This window comes from Panicum hallii, chromosome 5 (assembly GCF_002211085.1).
Source record: "Panicum hallii strain FIL2 chromosome 5, PHallii_v3.1, whole genome shotgun sequence".
Lineage (NCBI taxonomy): Eukaryota > Viridiplantae > Streptophyta > Magnoliopsida > Poales > Poaceae > Panicum > Panicum hallii.
Window position 1 is genome coordinate 56,730,233 of NC_038046.1, and position 25,404 is coordinate 56,755,636.

The 25,404-nt window shown below is 45.2% G+C and overlaps 7 protein-coding genes across 7 annotated transcripts; 3 read left to right on the plus strand and 4 right to left on the minus strand.

The window, feature by feature from the left end:
- The first annotated feature begins 129 nt into the window (after window positions 1-129).
- LOC112895117 (polynucleotide 5'-hydroxyl-kinase NOL9) lies at window positions 130-3,808 on the plus strand. Its single transcript, XM_025962996.1, has 9 exons — window positions 130-420; window positions 519-616; window positions 700-733; window positions 1,019-1,170; window positions 1,275-1,455; window positions 2,001-2,181; window positions 2,585-2,690; window positions 2,994-3,121; window positions 3,459-3,808. The coding sequence occupies exons 1-9, from the start codon at window positions 209-211 to the stop codon at window positions 3,540-3,542; spliced, it is 1,176 nt and encodes a 391-aa protein (XP_025818781.1). The 5' UTR covers window positions 130-208; the 3' UTR covers window positions 3,543-3,808.
- A 125-nt stretch (window positions 3,809-3,933) lies between these two features.
- On the minus strand, window positions 3,934-4,825 carry LOC112895118 (17.5 kDa class II heat shock protein-like). The gene has a single exon (XM_025962997.1). It carries the CDS (start codon window positions 4,619-4,621, stop codon window positions 4,139-4,141), a length of 483 nt encoding a protein of 160 aa, XP_025818782.1. The 5' UTR covers window positions 4,622-4,825; the 3' UTR covers window positions 3,934-4,138.
- Window positions 4,826-6,248: 1,423 nt separating this feature from the next.
- Window positions 6,249-6,917, minus strand: LOC112893808 (17.5 kDa class II heat shock protein). The gene has a single exon (XM_025961308.1). The coding sequence runs from the start codon at window positions 6,746-6,748 to the stop codon at window positions 6,257-6,259; it is 492 nt and encodes a 163-aa protein (XP_025817093.1). The 5' UTR covers window positions 6,749-6,917; the 3' UTR covers window positions 6,249-6,256.
- Window positions 6,918-7,386: 469 nt separating this feature from the next.
- Window positions 7,387-12,081, minus strand: LOC112893702 (DEAD-box ATP-dependent RNA helicase 39). Its single transcript, XM_025961163.1, has 9 exons — window positions 11,443-12,081; window positions 10,889-10,984; window positions 10,616-10,804; window positions 10,356-10,496; window positions 9,841-9,981; window positions 8,964-9,106; window positions 8,741-8,870; window positions 8,591-8,639; window positions 7,387-8,133 (listed from the first exon to the last, which is right to left on the minus strand). The coding sequence occupies exons 1-9, from the start codon at window positions 12,064-12,066 to the stop codon at window positions 7,646-7,648; spliced, it is 2,001 nt and encodes a 666-aa protein (XP_025816948.1). The 5' UTR covers window positions 12,067-12,081; the 3' UTR covers window positions 7,387-7,645.
- A 6,044-nt stretch (window positions 12,082-18,125) lies between these two features.
- LOC112893352 (ubiquitin-conjugating enzyme E2 2-like) lies at window positions 18,126-21,147 on the plus strand. Its single transcript, XM_025960632.1, has 6 exons — window positions 18,126-18,284; window positions 18,560-18,696; window positions 18,782-18,807; window positions 19,784-19,873; window positions 20,336-20,424; window positions 20,785-21,147. Exons 2-6 carry the CDS (start codon window positions 18,572-18,574, stop codon window positions 20,911-20,913), a joined length of 459 nt encoding a protein of 152 aa, XP_025816417.1. The 5' UTR covers window positions 18,126-18,284; window positions 18,560-18,571; the 3' UTR covers window positions 20,914-21,147.
- Window positions 21,148-21,248: 101 nt separating this feature from the next.
- On the plus strand, window positions 21,249-22,201 carry LOC112893350. Its single transcript, XM_025960630.1, has 2 exons — window positions 21,249-21,708; window positions 21,802-22,201. The coding sequence occupies exons 1-2, from the start codon at window positions 21,394-21,396 to the stop codon at window positions 21,994-21,996; spliced, it is 510 nt and encodes a 169-aa protein (XP_025816415.1). The 5' UTR covers window positions 21,249-21,393; the 3' UTR covers window positions 21,997-22,201.
- A 430-nt stretch (window positions 22,202-22,631) lies between these two features.
- LOC112893349 (phosducin-like protein 3) lies at window positions 22,632-25,326 on the minus strand. Its single transcript, XM_025960629.1, has 4 exons — window positions 24,988-25,326; window positions 24,539-24,682; window positions 23,635-23,843; window positions 22,632-23,070 (listed from the first exon to the last, which is right to left on the minus strand). The coding sequence occupies exons 1-4, from the start codon at window positions 25,227-25,229 to the stop codon at window positions 22,913-22,915; spliced, it is 753 nt and encodes a 250-aa protein (XP_025816414.1). The 5' UTR covers window positions 25,230-25,326; the 3' UTR covers window positions 22,632-22,912.
- Window positions 25,327-25,404: the final 78 nt, after the last annotated feature.

Here is a 25,404-nt window from a genome sequence, read left to right on the forward strand (position 1 = left end):
GAGTGCTGAATTTCATGCTGGTCTGCAGCCCATGACTATTCTTGAAGCCTTTTCTTTTTTTGGGCCTAACTCGTGAGGCCAAGGTGTAGAGAGAACGCAGGCCGTTACGCCCGCCGTCCGATGCCAGACTTGACGGGCCGGATTGCGCCCGAAAGTAGTAGTCGCGCCGCTCTGCTGCTACTCGCGAAACCACGGCAAGGCATCAAGCATGGCCGCCGGCGCCCGCGCGACGCCGACGCGGACACCGCCGCGCCCCTCCTCGCCGGCGCCCCGCACCGAGGCGGTGGTCCCGCCGGACTGGGCCTCCTCCGTGACCCTCGTCTCCTCCCACCCGACGCCTCCGGTCGTCGTCGTGTGCGGGCCCAAGAACAGCGGCAAGTCCACCTTCTCACGCATCCTCCTCAACGCGCTGCTCCCCAGGCAAGTCACCGCGCCGCCAAACCCTAACCCTTCCCCCTGAAGACTCCGTCGGCGATGCCAGTGGTTCTCTTAACTTTTGGTGTCGTGGCGCTCCGCAGGCACGGGAAGGTTGCTTATCTGGACACCGACGTGGGGCAGCCGGAGTTCGCGCTGCCTGGGTGCATCTCCTTCCACATCGTTGACGAAGCTCTCGAAGGTTAGTATACGTACGTGTGCGGATTTTTGACCGAAAGCTGGGTTCATGGTTCAATGACATGATGGTGGTTGGCTTTTGTGCAGATTTGCTGAACCCAACTCTACGGGAAGCAGAAAGGTGTCGAATTTCTGCTCTCATTTGTGTCTTGGGGTATTAAATCGTAATTAGCTTGTAGGGTTGTAATTTAACTTGCTTCTTCACTTTTAGGAATTTGTGCTGAATTTTTGTTGTGAGTTTTCTTCGTTTGTTTACTGAAACAATTGTAACAGTGTGTGAGTGCCACCGCATAATTTTTAAGATTTCACCAGAGCGAATGTTTTGTTAGGATTTTCAAACTTATATTATCCTTGCTTGCGTTTCACTAAGGCTATGTATTCCTTTTTACAAATTCAATTCAATCAGGTGTTGCTTCTTTGGTGACATTTCTTCAAAAAGAGATCCAGAAGCATATCTGAATTGCCTATTCCATTTGTATGACTACTTCGTTGGAAAATATCGGTGTGATGAGAATGAAATGCTGCCTCTAATTGTCAACACTCCTGGCTGGGTAAAAGGTATCTCTTAGTTATTCCAAAGTTGATTTGCTTTGTCTTAGCACATACTTGTTTCCGTGAAAATATAACATTTCTCTTTTTGTATTTTTGTTTTGTTAATGCAGGTGCTGGTTTCGATATGCTCGTAGAGATGCTAAGATATATCTGCCCCACAATTGTTGTTCAGATACGCATCACAGCGCAGAGCAAGAATCTCCCTGATGGAATGTTTTGGCTCGAGGATGAGCAAACAGGACCTGAGATGATTAACATCAATGCTGCATTTCATGATGCCTTGAATAGATCGTAAGTAATCCTTTTTTTTCAATTTAGAGTTAAAGAAAATAAAATAGTTTTCCTCGTACTTGGAAAATGTTCATGTAAACTTGTACCTAAGAACATTACACTGTTTATGGCTGGATGTACTCAAACCTGAATTTGCATATGACAGTGATTATGCCCATTAAATGATAGCTCTGTTGAGCAAGTTTACATGTTCTCTACCATATTGATTAGATAACGCATTCCATACTTCACCAGCAACTTTATACCACTTTTGGCTCTATCTGTATAGAGCTGAAAACTTTTGTCTAAATCTTTGTGCTTCTCTGATGACCAGGATTGTTTTCTATTCATGTTTGCACTGCTATCTGTTTACAAATTCGCTTCTGCAAGTATCTTGTTTTTAAAGTGTTAATCATTATGTAAACTCAATACTTTGTTTCATACTATTAAGATGCATCAGCTTGCACACAGCCTACAGTTGATGAGTTTATAGGTATATTTTTACAGAAAGTGATGACATGAGCTTCTAAGGAAGCAATTGCTAACATCATCTCTATATTGCCAAGGTTGTTAATTCAGAAAGATTCATGTGGGATGCGTGAACGGCGTCTTGTGGAGTTCTTGAAGCAATGTTTTCCAAGCAACATATCTCTATCAACTAATAAGGAACTTGCTTATGCCCTAGCTTCAATTCCACCTTATCAAGTACCATTTTCAGATGTTACAGTTGTGCATCTTCATTGCGAGGTAATGACATGTTTATCCTCTTGCTTTTCCTTCCTATGATGAAATGCCAAGAAATTAAGGCACCTGAAGCTGAACATTTTGCAGACGATTCTTGTAAATCATTTCAACTTGTGAACAAAGTTTCAAACAAATAATTATATTCTAGAGATGTGAAGACATAGAGTAATAAACCTTCTCCAGCATTTTGACCTTGCCGCAACATGCTCTTGCCATCAGTCTATGTGTTAACAGTTGGTCATTGACAAAAATTATAATGTTAACATCATGGATGTTTGCATGCTCAAAGATCTACTGCAGACTTCTTTGTGATTTTAAAGCAAGGCAGAAAATGTGGTTGTAGTTTAGTTTGTATCTTTATGGTTGGTGAAAGTCCTGAACATGTACATGGTAACTCTTTGCCCAGGTACCTGCTGGTGAGATATGGCGTAGTCTGAATGCAACAATAGTTGGTTTGGCAATTTCCAATGTATCTGAGGCCAGTAGATCAATCCCATACTGTGTTGGGCTAGGTAATCTTTCTGTCGACTGCCCTTTTGTTTTGCTGTTTAGTTTCACTGCAAAAACATCTGTGATTAGGATAGCTAGCTTATTTTGGAGCGGGGCCCAGAATTGGCTTGTAAGTTCAAATTGCTGGTTATTGAAATTTTGGGCCCGACCAATCTCCAGTGGAGGGAAGTTCATCTAGATAGAGCATGCAGGCTGTGAACAAAGTCAGGGATCTAAATAATGTGGTTTCTGCAGCTCAGGATGCAATTTTTCTATGATATCTATGCTGAATTCATGCAAACAATAACGATGTTGTACTTCTGCAGGGATTGTAAGAGGCATTGATGTTCAAAAAGGCCTGTTGTATGTAATAACTCCTGTCCCTCTCGAACGTCTGCAAAGTGTAGATCTCTTGCAGCAGGGGCTCATTGAGATACCAACTACACTTTTGCAGGTAATCTTTTTTCTGACAATAAGTTTGGTGTTTTACCTAGAGATGGTGCAAGATTATATAAGCAACTATGTGCTGTAATAATCGCATAATTGGTTAGTGTAGCTAATGGGTGGTCTGCATGTGTTCTAAGAATCACATATATTGCTTATAAAGAAAGAAGTGATCAGGAAAAAAACATAAACTTAGTTGAGATGTTAAGATACTTCTCAAGGGATAAATCTCTGTTGCTCATAGCTGCAATCAGAAAGACACAAGGCTTGTTTAAGATGCAAAGCCATCTCTGCCCTGTTCAACTCTGCTCTTTTTTCCCTAACAAATTTCATCCCTTTTAATCCAGGTCCGTGGATGTGTGTCGCCATACATGTCGACAAATGTACTGCACAAGATATCAGAAAGGGATTTATATGCTGGTGATGGTTAGCACAGGCAGGCAGCATGCTGTGTCCAAGGGAAAGAGAAGAACGGCGCCCCCGCGCGCGCAGCGCCAAACCTTTATTATCTTCTGGTTTCTGACCTGGACGGCCACCTCCTAGATTCAGATTCAGCTATAGCATAGATTTGTGACCTGTGCAATTGCCATCTCAGATTCGTCGTTGCACTCACGCTTCTAGGAGATCTGAATGTAACTTCCTGGGTACATTGAGATTTCATATTTTTATGGCAAGTTACTCCTGGTTTTGCTTTGAATTGGTTCATAGTGCTCAAGTTAACCTCTCTTTCAATTCTACCCCAACATATTTGGTTTTATTGACGATTTAACTCGTCGGGACATTCTTACACGACCCTTTGGCAGAAAAGGTAACGGGGACAGAGAAATTAACACAGATATACTTATTCAGAAAACATCAGACGACAGACATTCTCTTTTGCATTACGAAGTTTCAAGCCCAGCATGCCTCAACAAAAGCACATCTGATAGGTAAGGTGTAGAAAGACACAGAGCGACCTTCTCCTCACCACTCGCCACAACTCACTTGCACTGCTCTGACCTCTTCCCAGCTTCGATTGATGATCCCCTCAGGCGACCTTAACCTCGATGGTCTTGGGCTTCTTGGGCTCCGGCGGCGGCAGCTTCTCCACGGTCACCGTGAGCACGCCGTCCTTGCACACAGCGGAGATCTTGTCCATGTCGGCGTTGTCCGGCAGCACGAACTTGCGCATGAACTTGCCCATCCGCCGCTCCATCCGCAGGTACTTGGCGTCCTCGCGCTCCTCCCTGCGCCGCTCGCCGCTGATCACCAGCACCCGCTCGTCCTCCACCTGCACCTTGATGTCGCCCGTGCCAAGCCCCGGCATGTCCACCACGAAGGAGTAGGCCCCCGGGAGCTCCTTGACGTCGGCCGGGGTCGCCGCCATGGCGTGCGCGTCGCGGACGTAGGTGCGCGTGGGGCCGCTCCCCGCCGCGCTCGCCTTGTCGCCGACCTCGCCGTCCGGGACGTCAAGAAGGTGCTGCAGCGCCGCCATCAGGGGAGTCTCCAGCCCGAACATCCACGCATCCATCTCGCCGCCGCGGATCTTGGCCTCTCTCGACTGCTTTGGTGGTTTGGTTTTTGTTGATTTGCGGATTGCTCAGGTGTTCGTGTGATTCTTGGTGCGGGAGTGACGAGGCGAGAGGGCTGGCTATATATGCCGGCGATGGAAGGTGAAGTCTGGAAGGCGATGGAAGGTTCTGAAAGGACAGGGACCGAGCGCGGGGCGCGGCGAGGGAGCGGCGTTGGCGCGGGTGTGATGCTGGGGAAGGATCTAGAATATATGAGAGCTTCTGCTGTTGGAAATCCAGGAGACAATTGATTTTTCTGGACCCACTTGTCATCTCTTATGTTATGACACGTGCCTGTGGGGTCCTATCTTTATCCATTCTCTTCCGGTGAGATATTTATGAGCGCTTCTGCCTCACTTTTCTGCGCTTTTGATTCTGGAGAGTTCTGGACACTTCTGTTCTACGTTTGAAATTCTGTTCTATAATCGCTTCTTAAACTGTGATTCTGTGAACCTTTGAATCTGAACTTTTTTTCGCCCCTAGGAAGATGATATTCTCGGCCAATGAGACGATTAGACAGACACATTCACTCGGCGATGGCACACCCAGTTTTCTGCCTTAAGGTTCTTTTTCCACTGAATGTGGCCCTATTTAGTGCAGTTATAAGAAGATATACTAACAAGCGACGATGCCGATTTAAAATTTTTCTCGACAAGCACTATTGGTCATCCCGGTAAATATATAGCGGTAATTTATATTCTTATTCGGATGAAGTTCATTCAAAATTTTAGATTTCAGTCAAGTTTTGCTAAAAAAAATGCTAATTTTTACTCTACCGACTACCCCTCCGAGATTTCGCAAGAAACATCTGGGCTAGTTCAGCCCTCCGGCTGGGGAGGAAGAACAAAAAGCTTGTGTTGCTTCGATATATGAAGCGGAAACACAACGAACTGACAAGCCATATTCTCTATGAGCGCATGCATTACCCCTGCAAAACATGTATGGGCTGAAACTATTGCTGCAACAGCTACCAGATCGATAGCGCTCACCATTAGACCATCACAATTATAGATCAATTTTCAGTTTAATAACGGGCCTTAAATTTGTTCTGAACGGCAAGCCCGTTGGGCGTGCTTGGCTTCATCACATTGTGCTCAAATGCTAATTTCGTAGCTTTCCACACCGCGAGCAACAGAACCGCAACACCATCCAAACTATCTGCAAATATTTCCCTAAACTGTCTGTAGCCCGCAACATGGCCATTCCTTCAAAACATTTTTTTTGGCACATCAGAATTCAAAACATCTTTATGGAGATATTGCTTACTCGAGATTGATCCTTTTTCGCTTGTCCTAAGCTTGTATTCATGTTTGAAACCATATGTTGACGGTCATTCAGAGATCCTCATCCAGAAAAGAAAAGGAGAGCAAGAAATAAACAAGATACGGATTTAATTATTCAGAAAGCAGCTCACATTAGCTCTTGCGTTTCGTAGCACAAAACCACAAACAGAGCACGGCATAAAAGAGCGGAACACTCATGAACACACTCACTACTACTCATGCCTCCACAGTCCACACATCGCTGCTCCCATCCTCTCACCCCACTCGCACTGCCCTGAACTTATTAGGTTCGATCGATCCTCGCTCATCCGTTCAGGCGACCTTGACCTCGATGGTCTTGGGCTTCTTGGGCTCCGGCGGCGGCAGCTTCTCTACGTTCACCGTGAGCACGCCATCCTTGCACACGGCGGAGATCTTGTCCATGTCTGCGTTGTCCGGCAGCACGAACTTGCGCATGAACTTGCCCATCCGCCGCTCCATGCGCAGGTACTTGGCGTCCTCGCGCTCCTCCCTGCGCCGCTCGCCGCTGATCACCAGCACCCGCTCGTCCTCCACGTGCACCTTGATGTCGCCCGTGCCCAGCCCCGGCATGTCCACCACGAACGAGTAGGCCCCGGGAAGCTCCTTGACGTCGGCCGGGGTCGCCGCCATGGCGCGCGCGTCGCGGACGTAGGTGCGCGTGGGGCCGCTCGCCGCCGCGCCGGCCTTGTCGCCGCCCGCGCCGGCCTCGCCGTCCGGAACGTCCAGCAGGTGCTGCAGCGCCGCCATCAGGGGAGTCTCCAGCCCGAACATCCTCGCATCCATGTCGCTCTCTCGGTCTCTCCTCTTGACTGAATCGCTCTGGGCTGCTTGGTTCCCTGATCTGTGGATTGCTCTTGCGCTTGTGTGATTCTTGGTGTGTCGAGTGACGAGGCAGGAGGGGTTGGTTTATATTGGTGGGGAGAGCCTCAGAGCGGTGGATTCTGGAAGGCGGTGGAACATTCTGAAAGGCGGTGGAGTGTGCCGGGCGCCGCGTAGGCGTTGGTGGAGAAGAATCTGGACTAGAATAGAATTTCCGCCCTTGGGATGGTCTTTCTCAAGGGGACAGTGGTGTTTCTGGGCCCACATGTCATAGACACGTGTCCGTTGGTCCTATCTGAATCGACCGTCTCCCAACAGATATTTATGAGTGCTTTGTTTCACTTGTGTGCCGTTCTCTTCTAGAAAGTTCCACATCTACCGGAACAGAAATGCTCTCCCATCCATTTCGCATTCTCGAATTCAAGATTGAAATTTGCTTATCACTTCAAATTTGTAACAAAGTGAGCCTAGCTGCGAAATCATCCGTTCCGACGTGGGCAAATACATTCAGATGCTGCACATGAGTTCTGATGATTTGACTGATTGAGAAACGCTAAACGAAGGTATCAAAAGCCAGGCAATGCTAATTCCAGAATTTCAAAAGAAAAACAATGAGCATAGATACACTCGACAAAATTCGTGGGTACAGGTAATACAACACATGTTTCCAACATTATGCATAGGTATTACATAGATGTGCTGTGTTAAGATCTCGATTCTACTCTTTAATTAACTTGTAAGACCGCACCGCAAGGGGAAAAAAAGATTGAAGAAATGAAGTCTCAGATATTTACAGGGTGCATTATCCAAAATCTCCAGCCTTTCTCAAGCAGAGGGGAAATAAAAAGTTCTCCAGGCCTCTTATGAAGATTGCACAGATTTGCCCGAGCTGCGACCTCTGAATCCGACCACACTGAGCTTAGTTCCCAGCTTGTTAAGAATATCACCCTTCGCCTTTCGGCCATCTGGTTTTGCTTTGCTCTTTGGAACCTTCACACTGTTCTTAGCAGGTTTCACCACCTTGGCTTTGCGAGGGGCTGTCGATTTCGTCGCTTTTGGCTGGATCTTTGGTGGTGAGCGCCTTCGGGTTGATGTTGTGTCCTTGGGAGGAGTCCTCGATGTCTTGCTAGTTAGCACAACCCTTCTACCCTTCTGATTCACAACTTTAAGAGCACTTGAAGTCTTGACCGGCCTTGAGGTCCTTCCTTTGATGCTTGCACTCTGCGTGTTGTTAGCTCTTCTAACATTATTAGTCGTTAGAGCTTCCAAGCTCTCATTTTTCTTGATGGCCTCTTCTATCCGAGTAGCTAAGGCCACATCTTTCTTAGCCACAAGACTTGTAACTTTCCCTGCATTTTGGGATGATAATGAGAATTTGTGAGTAGACAGAAAATATGAAAAATGAATATTGCTACCTGTCCAAACATCACCCAGCTATGTGGATATCTCTGAGTGGCAAACCTATATTGCTAACCCATATCACTTCAGACACAAACTCAAATAATATTTTGTTTCACAGAAGCCATTTCAAACTCCCTTTATCCTATCCCTTTTTCTAAGCTTGCAAAGTTCAGTTCAATTCTTTTATCCAAAGTATTATTTAAGTCTTTTACTGAATGACAAGCAAGATTTCTTTGCAGCGAAGACACTGAAATGGTAAGCTAAGTTTCAACAGTGGAGGGAGTTTCTGGTCCACAATGGGGTCATCACAAAAAATATAAGAGATCATAGTGTATAGAATACATGATTAGCAAAGTAACGATACAGAGCAAGTGAATGTGCTCAATTACAGCTAAGAAATGTTACCTTTGGCTCCCATGCGTGCAGTTCGTCCAGTTCTGTGAAGGTAATCAATCTAAAAGCACAAACAATAATCACAAGATAGACTGTGCATAAGTATCACTGTCATGGGCATAAATACAAACAGACAGACCATAGAGGTAATATAACACATACTGAATTCGATGGGAAGTCAAACATGATGACATGGTCAACATCCAAGTCCAGACCTCTAGCTGCCAGATCAGTGCATACCAATGTTGGGCAATCCCCCTCTTCTTTACGGAACTTGTTCAGGTTCTCAACTCTACAGTTGATTATCAGGTATCATAAAAATAAAATCAATCAACCTAGACACCTACTGCTTAAAGAACAGAACAGAGTAAGAAATACAACAAACCTCTCTTCCGCAGGAACCTCTCCATGATAGTTAACAGTAGATATCTGATTCTCAGTCAGAAAATGGTCCACTGCGCGACTTGAATTCAAAGTATTACAGAACACCATAACTTTGTTTCCCTTTGCCAAGCTTGGCTCAAGAACCTACATAAATATAGTTCTTCATTATCTCATAAATTAGATAATGTAAAACAGATGCATATTGCAGTTCTCCTTCTGGCTCCCTACTCTGCACACTCAATACTAAAGTCCTTAAGTCCACATAGGGCAAAATACAACTCGATTAATGATCGCAGCAAGCAAAGAATGACTAGTCTCACATACTACCCCAAACTAGTAGGAAGCTAAAGATGTTTTGATAAAAGATCACTTCATTAATTGAATTCCAGAAGCAATAGTATGCTTACTATTTCATTCATAGTTCACATTTTCACAACAATTGGAATCGAATTCATCCACCCAACAGAGTAAGGGGAACTCATATTTACAAGTATACTGAATATGGCTGGGGATTTTTCCTATGGGTATTGGAGCGGGTCCAAGCAGATTAAAGAGGATGAGTTGTCAGAGCTGCAGTTTATTTGAATTATTTTTATTTCTGCTATATTTATCACAAAAAGTAGGAGGTGCCAGAGACTCATTCGGACTTATTGCAGAGTGGAACAGTACAGTATCAGAGACAAGATCTTCCAAAAAAGAAACATAACTGTACTGAATACTGACAATAAGATACAACAAAAATGGAGAATACAAATATAAAAGTAGTCTTATTTGAATTTTCTTTGACAACTGTACAGCACTCCAGCTTGAAAGTAGCCTGGAATGGACGGAAAGACAGGTGTATGTGCAAAGGAAAGGAGTGATAAGAGTTTCCTAACCTGCAAAAGAGCCTCAAGTTTGTTTTCTGCGCCAGTAAGTTTGATAAAGTCATGTCGTGCCGTTGCAACTCTCTTTTGAAATGTTGACGTCCGCAAATGGACAATACCTTCGAATTCCTCATCAATCAACTTTTGTACAGCCTGCATGAAAGCAATACAAAGAAAGGGGATTAAAATACATAACAATACATAATAAAATAATACTCCCTGCATTTCTAAATATATGGTGTTTAGGACAAGCAAATTAATTCAATTTTGAACAAATTAGCCTTGTCCAAAACGCCATATATTTAAAAACAGAGGAGGGATTATATGTATATCTGAAGTATCACTACTGCAACATGGAAGAGGTCAAAATGTTTTGTACTTAAATAGTAATTGATGCAGCGAGCAAGATGCTTTAATGGTAGCCGAATATATGAGTATACGACAATAACAGTGTATCCTATGCCATATATGAATTACAAGCACAGTCAGATAAGTTTTGAGGGTGGGACGATTGGTGGGCATAAGACCTTCGTCATGGTAGCAGTAACTAATACAGTTTGGAACCCCTGATCACCAGGCTTTGAAGCACGGTTCTTCAATGGAGTAAGGAACTTCCGTATGTCCGGTCCAAAGCCTTGATCAAACATTGTATCTGCCTCATCCAGAACCTGCAAGTGCAAAAAAAAATAAAGAAAAGAAAAGGAACAAATTGAGGACGAGACAATTAGGAGAACAGTGAAGATGACATAACGTGGTAAGCATCTGTCGCACAAACTTAATAACATACCAGATACTTGATATCACCGTACACCATGTTACCATCCTTGATATGATCCAGGACCCTTCCAGGAGTACCAACAACCATGTCAACAGGCATGTTCAAAGAATCTTCCTGGGGTCTTAGACGGGTACCTCCACTAACCATCGTTGACCGGAAACGCGCATGATGGCTGATGGACTTTGCAACACGATAGACCTGCAGTTTGAGCAATGTGCATGAACTACCGCTGCAACCCAAATAATAGCATCGTTACAAGAAAATAATTTGATCATGACCAACCTGCTCAGTTAGCTCCCTTGTGGGGCAGAGTACTACTGCTCTTGGCCGCCTTGGCTTCATTGACATTCCCAACATTGCCTCATCACGCCTAAGTAGCTACAAGATAGAGAAAGTTCCATGGTTAACTTTCATTAGATGTATAATGACAGATATATTTAATGCAGAAAACCCCTAATTTCTAGTTTGGGGAAAGAAAACACTGCTTTATTCAAATCCAATCATATTATCACATGTGGGGTTTGTACACGGCTTGCATGGGTGATACAGTTTTTCTTGTCTTCCGTAGCCTTAGAGGATTCAGCAGCAAGCAGCCATCAGGAATTTGTTGTAATCAAAACAGGACACCTCAACAAAATATTACAGAATGAGTGGGCAAATGTCTCTACAACAAGAGATGATCCTCACTAACCCAAGTCATGCACCATCTTTTACCAAAATCATGAGCTAACAACTGTGAAACAAAATTATCACATAATGCAGCGCGATTTACTCTCCCCTCCACTATCATTACAAGTGTACATGCAAGCAATACCATACTGAGAAGAAGGGAGTACCTGAACAAGAGGGAGCAGGTAGGCGAGCGTCTTCCCGGAGCCGGTGTGGGAGCCGAGCACGACGCTGGTGCCGTCCAGAACCGCCGGCACGCCGACGCACTGGATCTCCGTGGGCTTGGAGATGCCCATCTCCCCGAGCGCGGCCATCACCTCCTCCCCGAGCCCGAGCTCCTCGAAGCTCTCCGCGGCCTCGATCCTCTTCCCCTGCTGCGGGTGCTGCGAGGCCCGCTCCCCGCCCCTCGCCTTCCCCCGCGGGGGAAGGTTCGGGGAGCCGGCGGACGAGGCGTCCTTGAGGTGCCGGAGGCGGAGGCGCTCGAGGAGGAGCTCGTGCCGCGGAGGGGGAGCGGGAGTGGTAGTGGGAGCGAGGGTGGGTGCGGTGGTGGAGAGGGCGGCGCGGAGGAGGCGGAGGCGGAGGGGCGACGGGCGGGAGAGCAGGAGGAAGCGACCGGCGGCGGCGGCGCCGGCCATCGACATGGGTGGCTGGTGAGGGTTTAGGAAGGGGTGGGCGCGGATAAGAGACGCCGAACCGGACGCGAGCCAGAGCCAGAGCCTCCCAGTGGAGAAGAAGAGAGAGAGCCCCGAGCACGATCCAGACGTGCTACTGCCAATGGGCCTCATCACCATGCTAGGCCCGTTTGTATAGTTTCACTGCAAAATGCGCTTGATCAAAATATGGCCCATTTGAGAAAAATACCCTGGTAGCTTTGGCTAGTTGCTGGAAAAATACCCTGGAAGTTCACAATAAATACGCGGGCCTGAACATATATTGATTGATGCAAGGAGTAGCATTCAAGATTTGTGAAGGGTAGAGTCGTACCAGAAAAAAAAAGGAAACACAACTAGCCTATTACATGACCAATTTCGTCACTCGAGGGATGTAGCACAGCCTCATGATGACTGTCACTAACCCTATACGACCAGAGAGATTCAGGTCGTTGATGGAATGGCGTAGAACAACAGCTGCGTGAACCTACTGATCGTCGAAGGTCTTCCGGTTTCGCCCTTTTCAGATGTTCCAGAGGAAGATTATTAAAGGTTCACGAAGCACAATTTCAAAGAATCGATTTCACAATGCACCGGTTGATCTCCAAACATAACATTATTTCCGCACCACTAACCCCGCTTGTCCAAACAAAACCTTATTGATCTGATGCTTTCCTGCCGATTAAAAAAAACCGATAAAGATTTAATTTAGTTTCTCGGTTCCTCTAGCGTTTCGTGATCCAGGATGTAATCTTCATCCTCGTCCTCCTCTTCGCATTCACCCTCGTCCTCGTCCTCCTCTTCATCATCATCGGCGACCTCGACCATCATAGCGATGTACCCTTTCGACGCGATCTGCCGTTTGAAACCCTCCTGGTGCGCGAGCATCCGCCGATCTTTGTTCTCTCCCAAGGCGTGCAGGTCAGGATGGAAGGCCTCCATCCACGCCTCCGTCTCCGGGCCGCAGGACTCCAGCTCGTAGGACATGACGTAGTCCACCTCGCTCTGCGGCATGATGATCTCCTTCATCCTCTTCTTCCTTCTCCCGTCCTGCTTCTTCTCCGCAGCATCCACCGCTGCCTTTGCGGCGGCAACCGGAGCAGCCGGTTATCCTACCTTGTTGCCCGAAGGCCGAGCCATCATCGACAGCGCTGCTGGAACATACGATAAATTCTTTTGCAATATATTGTTAATAGCAACATAATCATGGATTCATGGCTGTGCCTGCTAACATCAAATGCTAATTAATCACACTCAACTAGATAATGAATTAGGGGCAAATTTAACTAAAATTTAACCATTGGCACTCAAGTGCACATTATAAAAATTATCATGAATTGGACTGCATAATCAAATGTAAAAGAACACGTGCGCACCACAATAATCATTGTGTGTTTAGCAGAAATCATTACAGATTAGAGGGAGTTATTTGTTCATCCCTCAACTTCTCCCGGTCCTTGGCACTAAAAAGCTTCCTGATAATCTTGGTTTCTTGCATTCTCGTTCACCTTCATTATTAGGGACTTGCAGTTCTACATCACTTGCAGGTTTCTTCTCATCACCCATCAGCTGATAAACATTAGCAGTATACGGATTAGTAGGAAAGAGTGATAAAATCGCAGAGAAAACTAAATTCAATCTAGTGAGTTCCTTCCGCAGCCCGGAAGAACGAAAGCTCGAAACCAGAAGAAAAAAACTGCTTTCGGCCGATTGGAAATAAGCAGATCTTCTATTGAACGAAAGCTCGAAATCCGAAAAGAAAAAAGGTAAAAGAAGCAATTCAACGTACCTTTTTTATGGCTTCCATCGATCATCACGAGCCGACAACACCTTGCCGATACTGGCGATAGAAAGAGGGATCGGCTTCACCAGTTGGGGGCAGACGAAGTCCATGACATCGTCGTTGCTTTTGCTTGGTGATGAGGAGATGGATGCCGTCGGTGGGGGTAGATGATGCGATCGAGTATTAGAGTTTGCTTCTGGATGGCGCGTCGCGATCTACTTGAGCGGCCCTGAGCCCCTGAGTGGAGAAAAGCGCGGCCTGCTGCCCATGCAGCCCAATGTGTTGGGCATTCACTTCAATGGCCCAGCAGGCCTCCATAGTGGATTGGAGACTTTTTTTAAAAAAGGGGATAAAAAAATAAAATTCGGAAAAGCGGAGTCCGATGGGAGAAATTAGGAAAATGGATACCTAACGCTCATTGAACAGGCGGAAAGGAGCCTCCCGCCCACTCATCGGGCGGGAGGTTCCAAAAAAAATTTCCAGGGGCCTCTTTACGAATAAGAAAAGTTTCTTATTCGCGAAGAGGTCCCTGAAGCAGGCCTCCCGCCCGTCCAGTGGGCGGGAGGCTACCCGCCCGGGCAGCGGGCGGGAGGTCCCCTGGTAATGATTTTTGTTATATTTTCTTAGAATTTATGTTTCACAAACTATTTGAAATTCAGACTTTTTTCAAATATAAGATTTATTCGCAATACTCTTATGTATGTATATAAAATTTTAATTCAATTTTACGAAGAAGATTACGGTATCTAAAACTCGTACGAAGATAGTTAAACGAACGTAGAATCTAAATATTACGATAGTACAATACATGAAGCCATAAAAAATAAAACCATATGATAACAAACATTACAAACATTACAAATATTGCAAATATTACAAATACGCATCCAGGTCTGATACAATCTCAACGCGGCAAATATTATATATGAGCAAACAACGTACTAGCACTCGATCGGCGACGTCTCCCACTCCTTGATGCAACCGGAGGTCTTCCATCTGTAGCATCACCTGTAGGGCCAGCTTCAGCAGAACTGCGGCCAGCATCATTGGTTGGACAATGTTTATACGTGTGTCCAATCTGATTACATGCGCTGCAGCGTTGTATCTTCGGACAGAGCTCTGACTCATCCATATCATTACGAATACGCCGTGACTGACGGCCCTCTCTTAACCCGTGATGATCTTAGGTCTGGAATATATATAACAGGATTCGCTGTCTCAGTGAACGATCCAACCAAACGGAACCCATAGATCTCATACTGCCAGGTGCTGACAATTGTCTCCTTTCTGAAGTAATGTGAAACATATATATCGACAGGATGTCGAATATCCGCACAAGCAGCCATTACATGAGAACAAGGTAAGTGCAGCAACTTGGGTCTCATGCATGAGCAACAACAAGTTCCATCAAACTTGAGAATGCACTCCTTTACAGGAGTTTGACGTCTCATGCCATGTCGCGCCCTATCTTTAGGAGATACCTCAAACTTGAGCTCCTGTGTTCCATATTGCCGTACGTGGTGTAGCCGGGCGCTTTCTGCCTTCTTAGTCATATATTGCGTTACTATGAATCCAAAATTTCTGTCAGGATCTCGCATGAATACCTGATTTTTAGTGAAGCGCTCCCTAAAGTAATCGGTACACCCCCGGACGATGAATTCCACAATTGCAACCAGTGGAAGCCCACGAACACCTCGCAGCACCCAATTGTAAATCTCGGCGAAGTTGGTGGTCATTATGCCGTACCTTGCACCATCGGTATCATAAAGTAACGCCCACTTCTCCTTGGGTTCATTCTCAATCCATTCAGAAAAGTTTTTCACCACTGACCCAGACTTTCTGCGAGTACGTGCAGTATCTGTTGGCAAAGAGCACAAAGTCTCTGCTTCATCCTGTGCAGTTCTATTTTTTGATGCGTCCTCGGTTCTTTTCTTCCCGGTCAGTTCATCAAGTTTCTGCCACTGCTTGTTAATTTTTTGCTAATTCATTTCCTTGCATAGCCTCTTGAACATATCCATAAGGTGCTTGTTCTTGAATTGCCTGAAAAAGTTTGCACCGATATGTCTCATGCACCACTTACTGCGAACATCAAGCCACTTGGGCGGCTCTCCGGTCTCCACACACACCCCTGCTGCAAATCTAGTATTGCCCTCAGTATGCCGGCGTGATGATCATGAATCAGGCAGACATTTTCCCTATCCCGAACGATTGCAAGCTTAACCCGTTACAGGAACCAGTACCAACTGTCCGTGTTCTCACTCTCAACAAAAGCAAAAACAACAGGCAGCAATTGATTGTTTCCATCTACTCCAATAGCTATCAGCATTTGCAATCTATACTTTCCTGTGGGAAAGGTCCCGTCGATGCACAGGAGAGGCCGGCAGTGATGGAATGCGTTAATGCATGGACTTAAGCTGAAAAAGATCCGCTGCAATGTGTAGGGCGGAGCTTCTCCTCTGTCTAGAGTTTTCAGGTCATAATAGCTTTCAGGATTTCTCTGACATAGGACGGCCAGCAATCGAGGAATATTATCATATGCAGCCTCGAACGTACCAAACCTCATCTCCAACACCTTTTGTTTTGCACTCCACGCCTTGCTGTACGAGATGGTATACTTATACTTTTCCTGAATATACCTGATAATAGACTTTGGTTCATATAACAAGTTGTCTACTATCGTCCCGTACATCTAATTTGCGATGTATTGCGATGTGAGGTTGCGATGGGTCTTCTGCACCCCAGGCAAATGACAAGTGTGCTGAGTGACAATGGAGCATTCCTAATAATTTTTCCATTTACCCTTATAGGCATGCACCCGCCATGGACAGCCCTCCTTCACACATACCACATCGTACTTACGAGATTTGCACTCGACTGTTTTAAACTCTCGCATAAGAGATAGAGACCAGCACTTAACAGCTTCCTTCACCTCTTCAATTGAGTGGTACCTTATACCCTGAATAATTTCATTCACCCTGCAATCCGAAGGCCAGCTAGATCCGTCATCTACGACAAGATGACTGAAGTCGCTGCTTACCCAATCTTGAGGCACATCATCGTCATCATCAGACGAATCGGCATTCATTGCTTCGTCCAATTCACGTTCTTCGTCTTGCAGCTGTTCAACAATGAAGGGTATGTTCTCCCTCTCATCAGCCACGCATTGAGGTGCTGCGGTCCCACCTGCCTCAATGTTTGCCCCCTCAACTTTTTCATCAATATTTTCATCCCCCGGAGCAGTTTCAATGTTTATCAAACGGTTCTGATGCACACTGACAAGGAGTACCAGTGGCCATTGCCAATGGCTTGCATTTTGCAGATAATTTAATCAGTCCTCGTTGCTTGCAAGTGGCATCAGCTCTCAGATCAAAGCGTGACTGGTACGATTAATGACGCATTGAACACTCACAGTTTGTGTCTCCTGATTAATCCTTAATCCCCTCATTAACCAGTTGCATAGGGAATCAAATGTCCTCTCGTGCGGTCTGGTAATTCCTCTGACCGCACAGTTGAATTCACTTAAATCTACCCCATTTGGCCCATAAATCACATTTCCTTCTCCGTAATATATACTGAAAATACCCTTCTCGGAAGACATATCTGAAAATACCGCACAGTTGAATGAACTAGTTATACTACATATTAATACACAACGACGACCCTAAGTTTCAGCGATTCTCAGATTATATTTTACAAATTCTAAACTATTCAGAATATCAATTATACTAAAAACAAATAAAAATACTAAAAACTATTCAAAACATAACTACTCTAAGAAATATTTCCTAGATTATAGTTATTTTCAAGTAATTATAGGGCTAGAATAAGAATATACCTTCAAATCGACGTGTGAATAGGGTTTCGCCGCTTCCTCTTCTCTCTTCCTCTCCTCTCTTTCTTTTTTTTTCTAATTTTTGCTGAATAAAATGAAATTTTTAGGGCTGGTTCGGGCTTATATAGCCGGGGGAGGGAAGGACATCCCGCCCTTTGGTCGGGCGGGATGCCCCTTAGGACAACATCCCACCCTTTGGATGGGCGGGATGCTCCCGCCTGCCCCGGCAGGGACCTCTTCGCAAATAAAAAAATTCGCGAAGATGCCCTCGGGGAACCTCCCGCCCACTGGCTGGGCGGGAGGTCCCCGGCCCCACGCCTCCCGCCCAATCAGCGGGCGGGAGGTGCCCATTTTTCAAAATTTTCCCCACCGGCACCCTTTTTTCTAATTTTATTTTTTAATCCTTTTTTTAAAAAAACTCGTGGATTGGAGGGAATTAAGAAACACCTTAAGAAAATATTTAGCCATAGTGGCAAAGTTTCAAAAAATCTCGATGTGCCTCGCCTCGCATGCCAAAAAGAAAAAACTAGAAATAACAAATTCCCTGGAGACCCCCCAAAATTCATTAATACCAGTCGCCCCTTTATTTCGACCTAAAATTCCACCCCCTTCGTCTATCTTCCAACCTCGTCTTCTTCTCTTGTCGTCGCCCTCGTCCTCCCCTCTACCAAGGGGGGCGCATGAGCTAGTGTGGACTGGAGATCCATCCATCTGCTGGACCTGGATTGACTTTTTCTTTCCTAGGTAAGCTCTGCAGGATCATTTATGTGCTGTGAGCCTGTGATTAGTCCAATCCACAGCGTCCTGGCTGGGATGGATGCTCCGATCCATCGATTCTTCCGCGGATTTGTTCGCTGTGTGGTGCGGGTGCTAACAGCTATATGGTTTTCCCCTCAACTTTTGTTTTGGTTGTTAATTCCGCACCTGATTTGGGTATGCGCGCTGGGGCGGATGGCGGTGGATCGATGATTGGTTTATACGATCCTTTGGCTGACGTAGAGCCATGATTTGTTGTGCAGGGACATCCGAGGATGTCGACTCCTGCGAGGAAGCGACTGATGAGGGATTTCAAGCGGTTGATGCAGGACCCTCCGGCCGGCATAAGTGGCGCCCCGCAGGATAGCAACATACTGCTATGGAATGCTGTGATCTTTGGGTATGATGCGGAACTGTCTCTTTCCCCTTTATTCATTTGAACTGCAGTTTGACAACGTCTTTGTATATGTTGATTTCATTTACAGCCCTGACGATACTCCATGGGATGGAGGTTAGTTTATCTCACTCCCGTTATGGATTTGCTTCATCCTTTTGTGTTACTTGTTTCCTTTGACCACGGCAAATTCATTATGTGCTGAAGTGCTTCTCGTGACTTATCCACACAATTAAGTGCACGTGCTATGCTGCTACTGTTGGCAATGCCAGGGTAACGCTAACTTACTAATGTGATTAAGTGATGCGGAATGTGATAATCCACCATTAGGAAGTAGTCCATTTATTGGTCGCTGGCAGAACGAAATTTCCAATCATCTCAGTTTAGTGACCTTACTGTCGAATGCATGGCACACTAGAGTAAAAAATCCGAGCTGACATGAGACTGAGGTGCAGTTTTAATATTCATAATGTAACATGCTGATATCAGTGCGAATCTTGATAAGTCAAAAATGGTATCAAGTTAACTTCTAAGGAAAATAGCAATAGTAGCCAACAAAGTTACTGCCTAACCTATCCAGAAATATATATTTTTTTCCTCATGGAATCTTGATAAAAAAGCATATAATTAGGGAATGAACTTTGTGCCATAAGGAAAATGCAATATCTATTCTATCTTAATGGAGATAATCAATAGCTACATTGCTGCATCAAAATGTTATGCCATTTCTAGCAATACTATAGGCTATAATGCATTCTCTATTGGAAGGTAATGTTTCGTCTGTGTGCAGCTTGTCACCTTATTTTATTTCCTTTCTTGTGGTGTCAATTCCTTATGGCTTACTCCGTATATGTAAATTTGTATAGTAGTAATTCTCTTAAGTTTGAAAAAAGTCAAAACATCACATTTGGAATTAACTGATCATATATTGTTGGTCCATAGATTGGGAAAGTGTTAAATTGAAATGGTTCTAATCACTTACACTGACCCACACCACGTCTCATAGATCATGTATCACTTTGCTTATGGGTTTGTGCTTGCTACATAGTTTAATTCCTCTCACTGAGTCACTGATATGATGTTTTATTGTTAGGTACGTTCAAGCTAACTCTCCAGTTTACTGAAGAATATCCAAACAAGCCACCAACTGTGCGATTTGTTTCTCGGATGTTTCATCCCAACAGTAAGTTGTTTTTCTCATATATAGTAGATGGGTGGGTACCCAGGAAAACAATTAGATATGATTTCGTCCTCAGTATGTTTTACTTTTCCCAATTTCAAGGTGTCTTTAGTTTTTCCTAGATTTGACCTGTTCTAGGCACTCAGACATCAGAGACTCAGTTTATTGACAAATGTTCTGTTCTTTCTGTTATCTTCTTTATAGATATGCAGTTGTGCTGTAAATGCCTATATATGCTGTTACAATAACTGTCCTTGCATTAGTAAAGCATGCTGCTGCATATGCAGCATATTTGGAGTGCCGAGTGCGTGTAGTGCTTTTGATGTTAAGCCAATGGGGGCTCTGCCTTTTCTTTCTCCTCTGACTTCTGCTGAATGCTGAAATATCTGCTCTGATCTAAGGATAATATTGTATTCTAATCTCCACCTATATGCTATATTGACATAATTTCCTTATGGCGTGCAGTTTATGCTGATGGGAGCATTTGCTTAGATATCCTGCAAAATCAGTGGAGCCCAATATATGATGTAGCTGCTATACTTACATCTATCCAGGTACTCCATACAAGAAATCTTTTGTTTCTTAGCAGCCCAGATTATTTGTTCTCCAATATTTGTGACTTTTCTTGTTACAATAACTTTTAACATTGCTATCCATAGCGTGCTACAAATTTTAGATTTGGGACATACTCCATACTTGATACCGGTTCAAAGCTGTGGATTTTCAGCCACTGAATTCTTCTAGATGGTAGTTATTTTATTGTTCTAAGCACACATTTTTGTTTACTTCTGGATCTGCATGTCTGTGCTGAGTCGACATGTCAGTTTTGTATATCTTGACCCATATGATGTTCCTGAACATTTTGTATTGATGCTTACATTGTGGGGCTAACCTGAGGCATGTGCCATCTGCAGTCGTTGCTGTGTGATCCAAACCCAAATTCGCCTGCTAACTCCGAAGCTGCCCGCATGTTCAGCGAAAACAAGCGCGAGTACAACCGCAAAGTGCGGGAGGTTGTGGAGCAGAGCTGGACGGCGGACTGATGTATTGCATCGCGCAGCTTCACACTGCGCCCCTCTGTTCCGTCCCATACCAAATTGCATGTGCTTGTGTAACTGAATAGACGAATTCAGCTGTGACTGCTGTTCTGTATGAGCTCCCGTGCTGCTCTATCCTGGCTGGACCTGTGGAGACTGTTCCGTTTCGATTTTTACCTATGCTGAATCTGGAATACAAGCTCAACTATTCTAGCATTATGCAGACATTTTACGAACTTTTGCCTTCTGTGCATATGGACGAAGGAACTTAAGAAAGCTTTGGTAAAATATTCCAGAACGAGCGTGATTGCCATAAGAACTTGGAAATTTTGGCTAAATTTTGAACTCTGCGAATTTTATCCAAAACACCGCGTCCAATCAAGCTCTTTACACTCGACGAGATCAGTAGTACATGGATGCCGTGACCGCTAAATTTCTGGTAGGGCTAGTGAGCAGCTCAAGGGACAAGCAGCAGGCGAGGGGTTGATGGCCGCCAAAGGCGAATCGCTGGCGGCGCCGCTGCTCGAGCGGAGCGCCGGGCGGCGCGACCCGTTCGTGGAGGTGCGGCTGTACCGGCGGGGCGCCGGGCCGGTCGCGATCTTCCGGTCGGACCTGTCGGGCCCTCGCCGCGACCGCCTCGACGTGCGCCGCATCCAGGCCAACCACGGCCTCCGGGCGCTCTACGCCTTCAAGCCCGAGGGCTCCCGCCGCGGCCTCCGGATCAGGTGCGACCCGGCCGCCGGCTACTCCGCGCTGCCCTTCCGCGACGGCGCCGCCATCGCCCTCGACGGCGAGCCCAAGGTCAGTGAGTGGCCTTCCCTCCTTTTTCCGGTTTACACCTCGCGGTACATGGATATCCCAGAACCTATGGCTGCTTCCCTTTCCTTGATGTAGGAGTCGTGGACGAAGCCGGTGTCGGTGATCGTCGCCGGCCTGCTGGTGCCCGCGCTGATGGCGGCGGTAGCGGTCAACGGGGTGCCGGAGCCGCTGCGGTCGTCGAGGGTGATCAACGGGATCTTCCCGCCGTGGATCCTCGTCAGCGCGGTCATCATCTTCGCTCGCGCCAGGACGCGGCCAAGGGCTCCGTGAGTTCGGCAGCCGGAGCTTACAGGAATGGCTCTACAAGTAGAACGACGCATCAGTTTCTCCAATTCTCCCGATTTGTCACATAAAATCCTTTCCTAGAGTGTAAGAACTAATTGTAATGTAACGTCGACAAAATGGACTATATGCCCACCCGATTTTGTTTGATGAAATGTTATCTGAATGTCGAAATGCCATGGATTCACACACAGTGCCTTGGAGTTTGAATGGATCTTTTTCATAGACAAGTGTGACACAGTAATTTCTTTCTCAAACAAGAGTACCAATTTATGCAACAGGTACTGACACCATGTTTTTACTGCTTCTATAAAACATGACTCGTACATTCAATCCACTTAGCCAAGAATGATCAGTAATCTGAGACAAATTTTGCTCGCATAACCAGAAAAAGAAGTCAAGAATTTCACTGGTACAACCAGAAAACATCAGTGACTTTGACAACGAAAAACTTGACCCATCCAATCATTTTCCAACCACAGCCATCACCCTCCCACAATATTGCCGCTTGTGTCAACGTAAAGAAACCATCGTATCATGGAAATCCTAACACAAGAAAGGAAAGTAGGGAAGGTTGCATAATCATATTGATCTCTCAAACAATAGTATTCTATTGAGTCGTGTTACAGCTTAAAGGTTACTAACACCAAGATTGCATAATCATATTGATCTCTCAAACAATAGTATTGAGTCGTGTTACAGCTTAAAGGTTACTAACACCAAGACTACCCATAGAGCATAATTCACAGATGACAGATCTTTAACTCTATCCACAAACCCAGGCACAGATCAGCAAACAAGAAAAATCAGTATATCATGATAAACAACCCACATAAATAAAATCAGTAAACAGTGGAACCAAATAGGATCTGCTAGCTGAGGCCAACTAACAAACAATATAAGCTTAGTCGCTATCCTCTTCTTCCCGCTCTTCATGCTGGGCCACAACCTTCTCTATAAACTTCCTGCGAACACCTTCTATGACATTGTCTCGGGATGAATCGTTGCCACCATGCCCATCATTCAGTACTGGGTCTGACTGGCAAAGGGCTAACGCAACAGCTGAAAGGAATAATGGTGGTTTAGTGTAAAAGCCTAGGTAGATGGAACCTCTGTATGGCAATGAAATACTTCTGATTATTTAAAAACATATTGCGGCGAAAGAAAGCTTCCATAAATTCAGTGTCATCTAAATGAGTAAACAATTACCTAATTTCTTATTACCAAAAAGGATCAATATATGCTAACAGTAATGAACTGTGGACCATCATGCTGTTATTTTAGACAGACACCATCTAATTAATTATTTCACAGATGAAACAATGCAAACATACATCAGGACTGGATCCGGAGGTGTACGCAATGCAGGCATATACATGTCACAATGAACTGTTTACTTTTGAATTTAAAAAATGTCATCTGAAGGTCAAATGTTTTGCTTAAATCCAAGAGGCTTAGATAGTATAATCCAAAAGGAAGCTGATTACCATGCTAAATAGGCATATTCCGATGACAATTTTACTGGTATGCGCTAAAGAAGAGTCCAAACAAATAGCACAGAACTGGAGCAACTGGAATCAATCAATAATAGAAACCAGATACTGGATACTAATTTTGATAACTTACATTCAGGTGTGCATCTCTTTCCACCGAACTTCTGCAAACCAACATAAGTCCCTTTGACAGCACTGCTGTTATACACCAGTATTGTGGGAACATTGCTATCTGGGTAGTTGGGAATGCAGTCTGTTGAGATAATTTTAACAAATTTTGTCGCTGCGTATCTTGTGGCCAATTCCTCCAAACAATTCTGAAGCAACCCACATTCCGGTATCCTGCCGTAAGATTTTATAGAATTTGATAAGCACCACAAGTTACTAAAGAACATCATGCATATATGGAGCTTGTTACATTGTAATGAATTTTCTGTATAACTTAGATGTAAGCACCTTCTGGAAATACTAAAACTGCCTACAGAAAAGAGCACAGCGGATTCATGAAAGATCTTCCATGCTAAAAGAATACAGTATGATACTTGGCTAATTAACTACAATCCTACAGCTTCCAATCAAGCTGAACCAGAAAGAGGAGTGCACAAGAAGTTCACACCACTAATTACATAACAACATAAACTGGACAAAATCAACATAACAATGTCCAGTAAGTCCAAAGGGGGGAAAAAGGAACATTTGCTATCAATTTGACATAGGTTTGTGAAAAACATGCTCATAAATCATATAGAGGTCAGGAACTGCAGAACCTTTTTCACTACAATAAAATATTTGGTTATGAGGCACAACACAAAGATGTAGAGTTCCTTTCCTGCAGTCAAACATAGCCATATTTCACACTTGACATAAACTCTTTAGGCAACTTACCATAGAAAACCAACACAACTAGACACAGTCACACAGTGCAGTCAGAATCTAAATTCAGTTCGGTGAACAAACCATAAAGAATTATTTTCGGCATTATCGTGACATATCACGTCAAGGCAAGGCTGCAGTAAACTGAATGAAGAAAGAGTTACCCGTCCTTGTAGAGGAAGACCACAACCCAGATATCTGATGGCGCCTGAGACACCTCACGTACGAAGTCCGAGCCGGTGATGGGCACTATACTGCCGAATCGCGCGGCTTTTGCAGCCTCCCTGAGCTCTGCAAGCCTCAACTTCCTGCAAGCATCAAATTACATCAAACTGCCAGAATAATTTCCCACTTGTACCAAACCAATCGCAAAACGCATTGAACAATCCAAAGCCCATTAGTACAGCGCCGAATCCAGATCACCAATAGGAAGATATCATATTACATCAGAAGCACGCGAATTATATCAGTTGACCACGAGGATTCAGATCAGACCAAACGCTACAGGCACTGGAGCATCGCAAGATGCAGACAAGAAAAAGGTGGGAAAAGACAGCATCACGGATCAGCAATCAGAACCCATACACGGATCGAATCCGAGGAGAGGGGCTACCTGTACTGCTCGAGGAAGCGGTCGTCGTCAAGGTCGTCCTCGAGTTCCTCGAGCTCCTCGGGCTCACGCGCGTCGAGCCATTCCTTCGACTTGGGCTGCTCGTCGGCGTCGACCCTGGGGGCGAAGGGCGGCGGTTTGAAGGGCTCCGGCTTCGGCGGCAGGTTCCCGAGGCGGCGCTGGATGTCGTCCCACTCCGTGGTTGTCCCCTCCACGTCCTTGTACACGAAGTGGTAATCCGCCATGAACGAGTGCAGAGAGAGAGAGATGCGCAAGCCGCGAGGGGAGGGGAACGGCGGGAGAACCGGAGGAGGAGAAGTGGCCGGGGAAGCGAAGGGACGAGAAATAAAAATCGAGCACGCCTGACTTGTGGGCCCCATTTCCAGTGGCGGCGACAGCTTTTGGCAGCGCCGCGGAGCC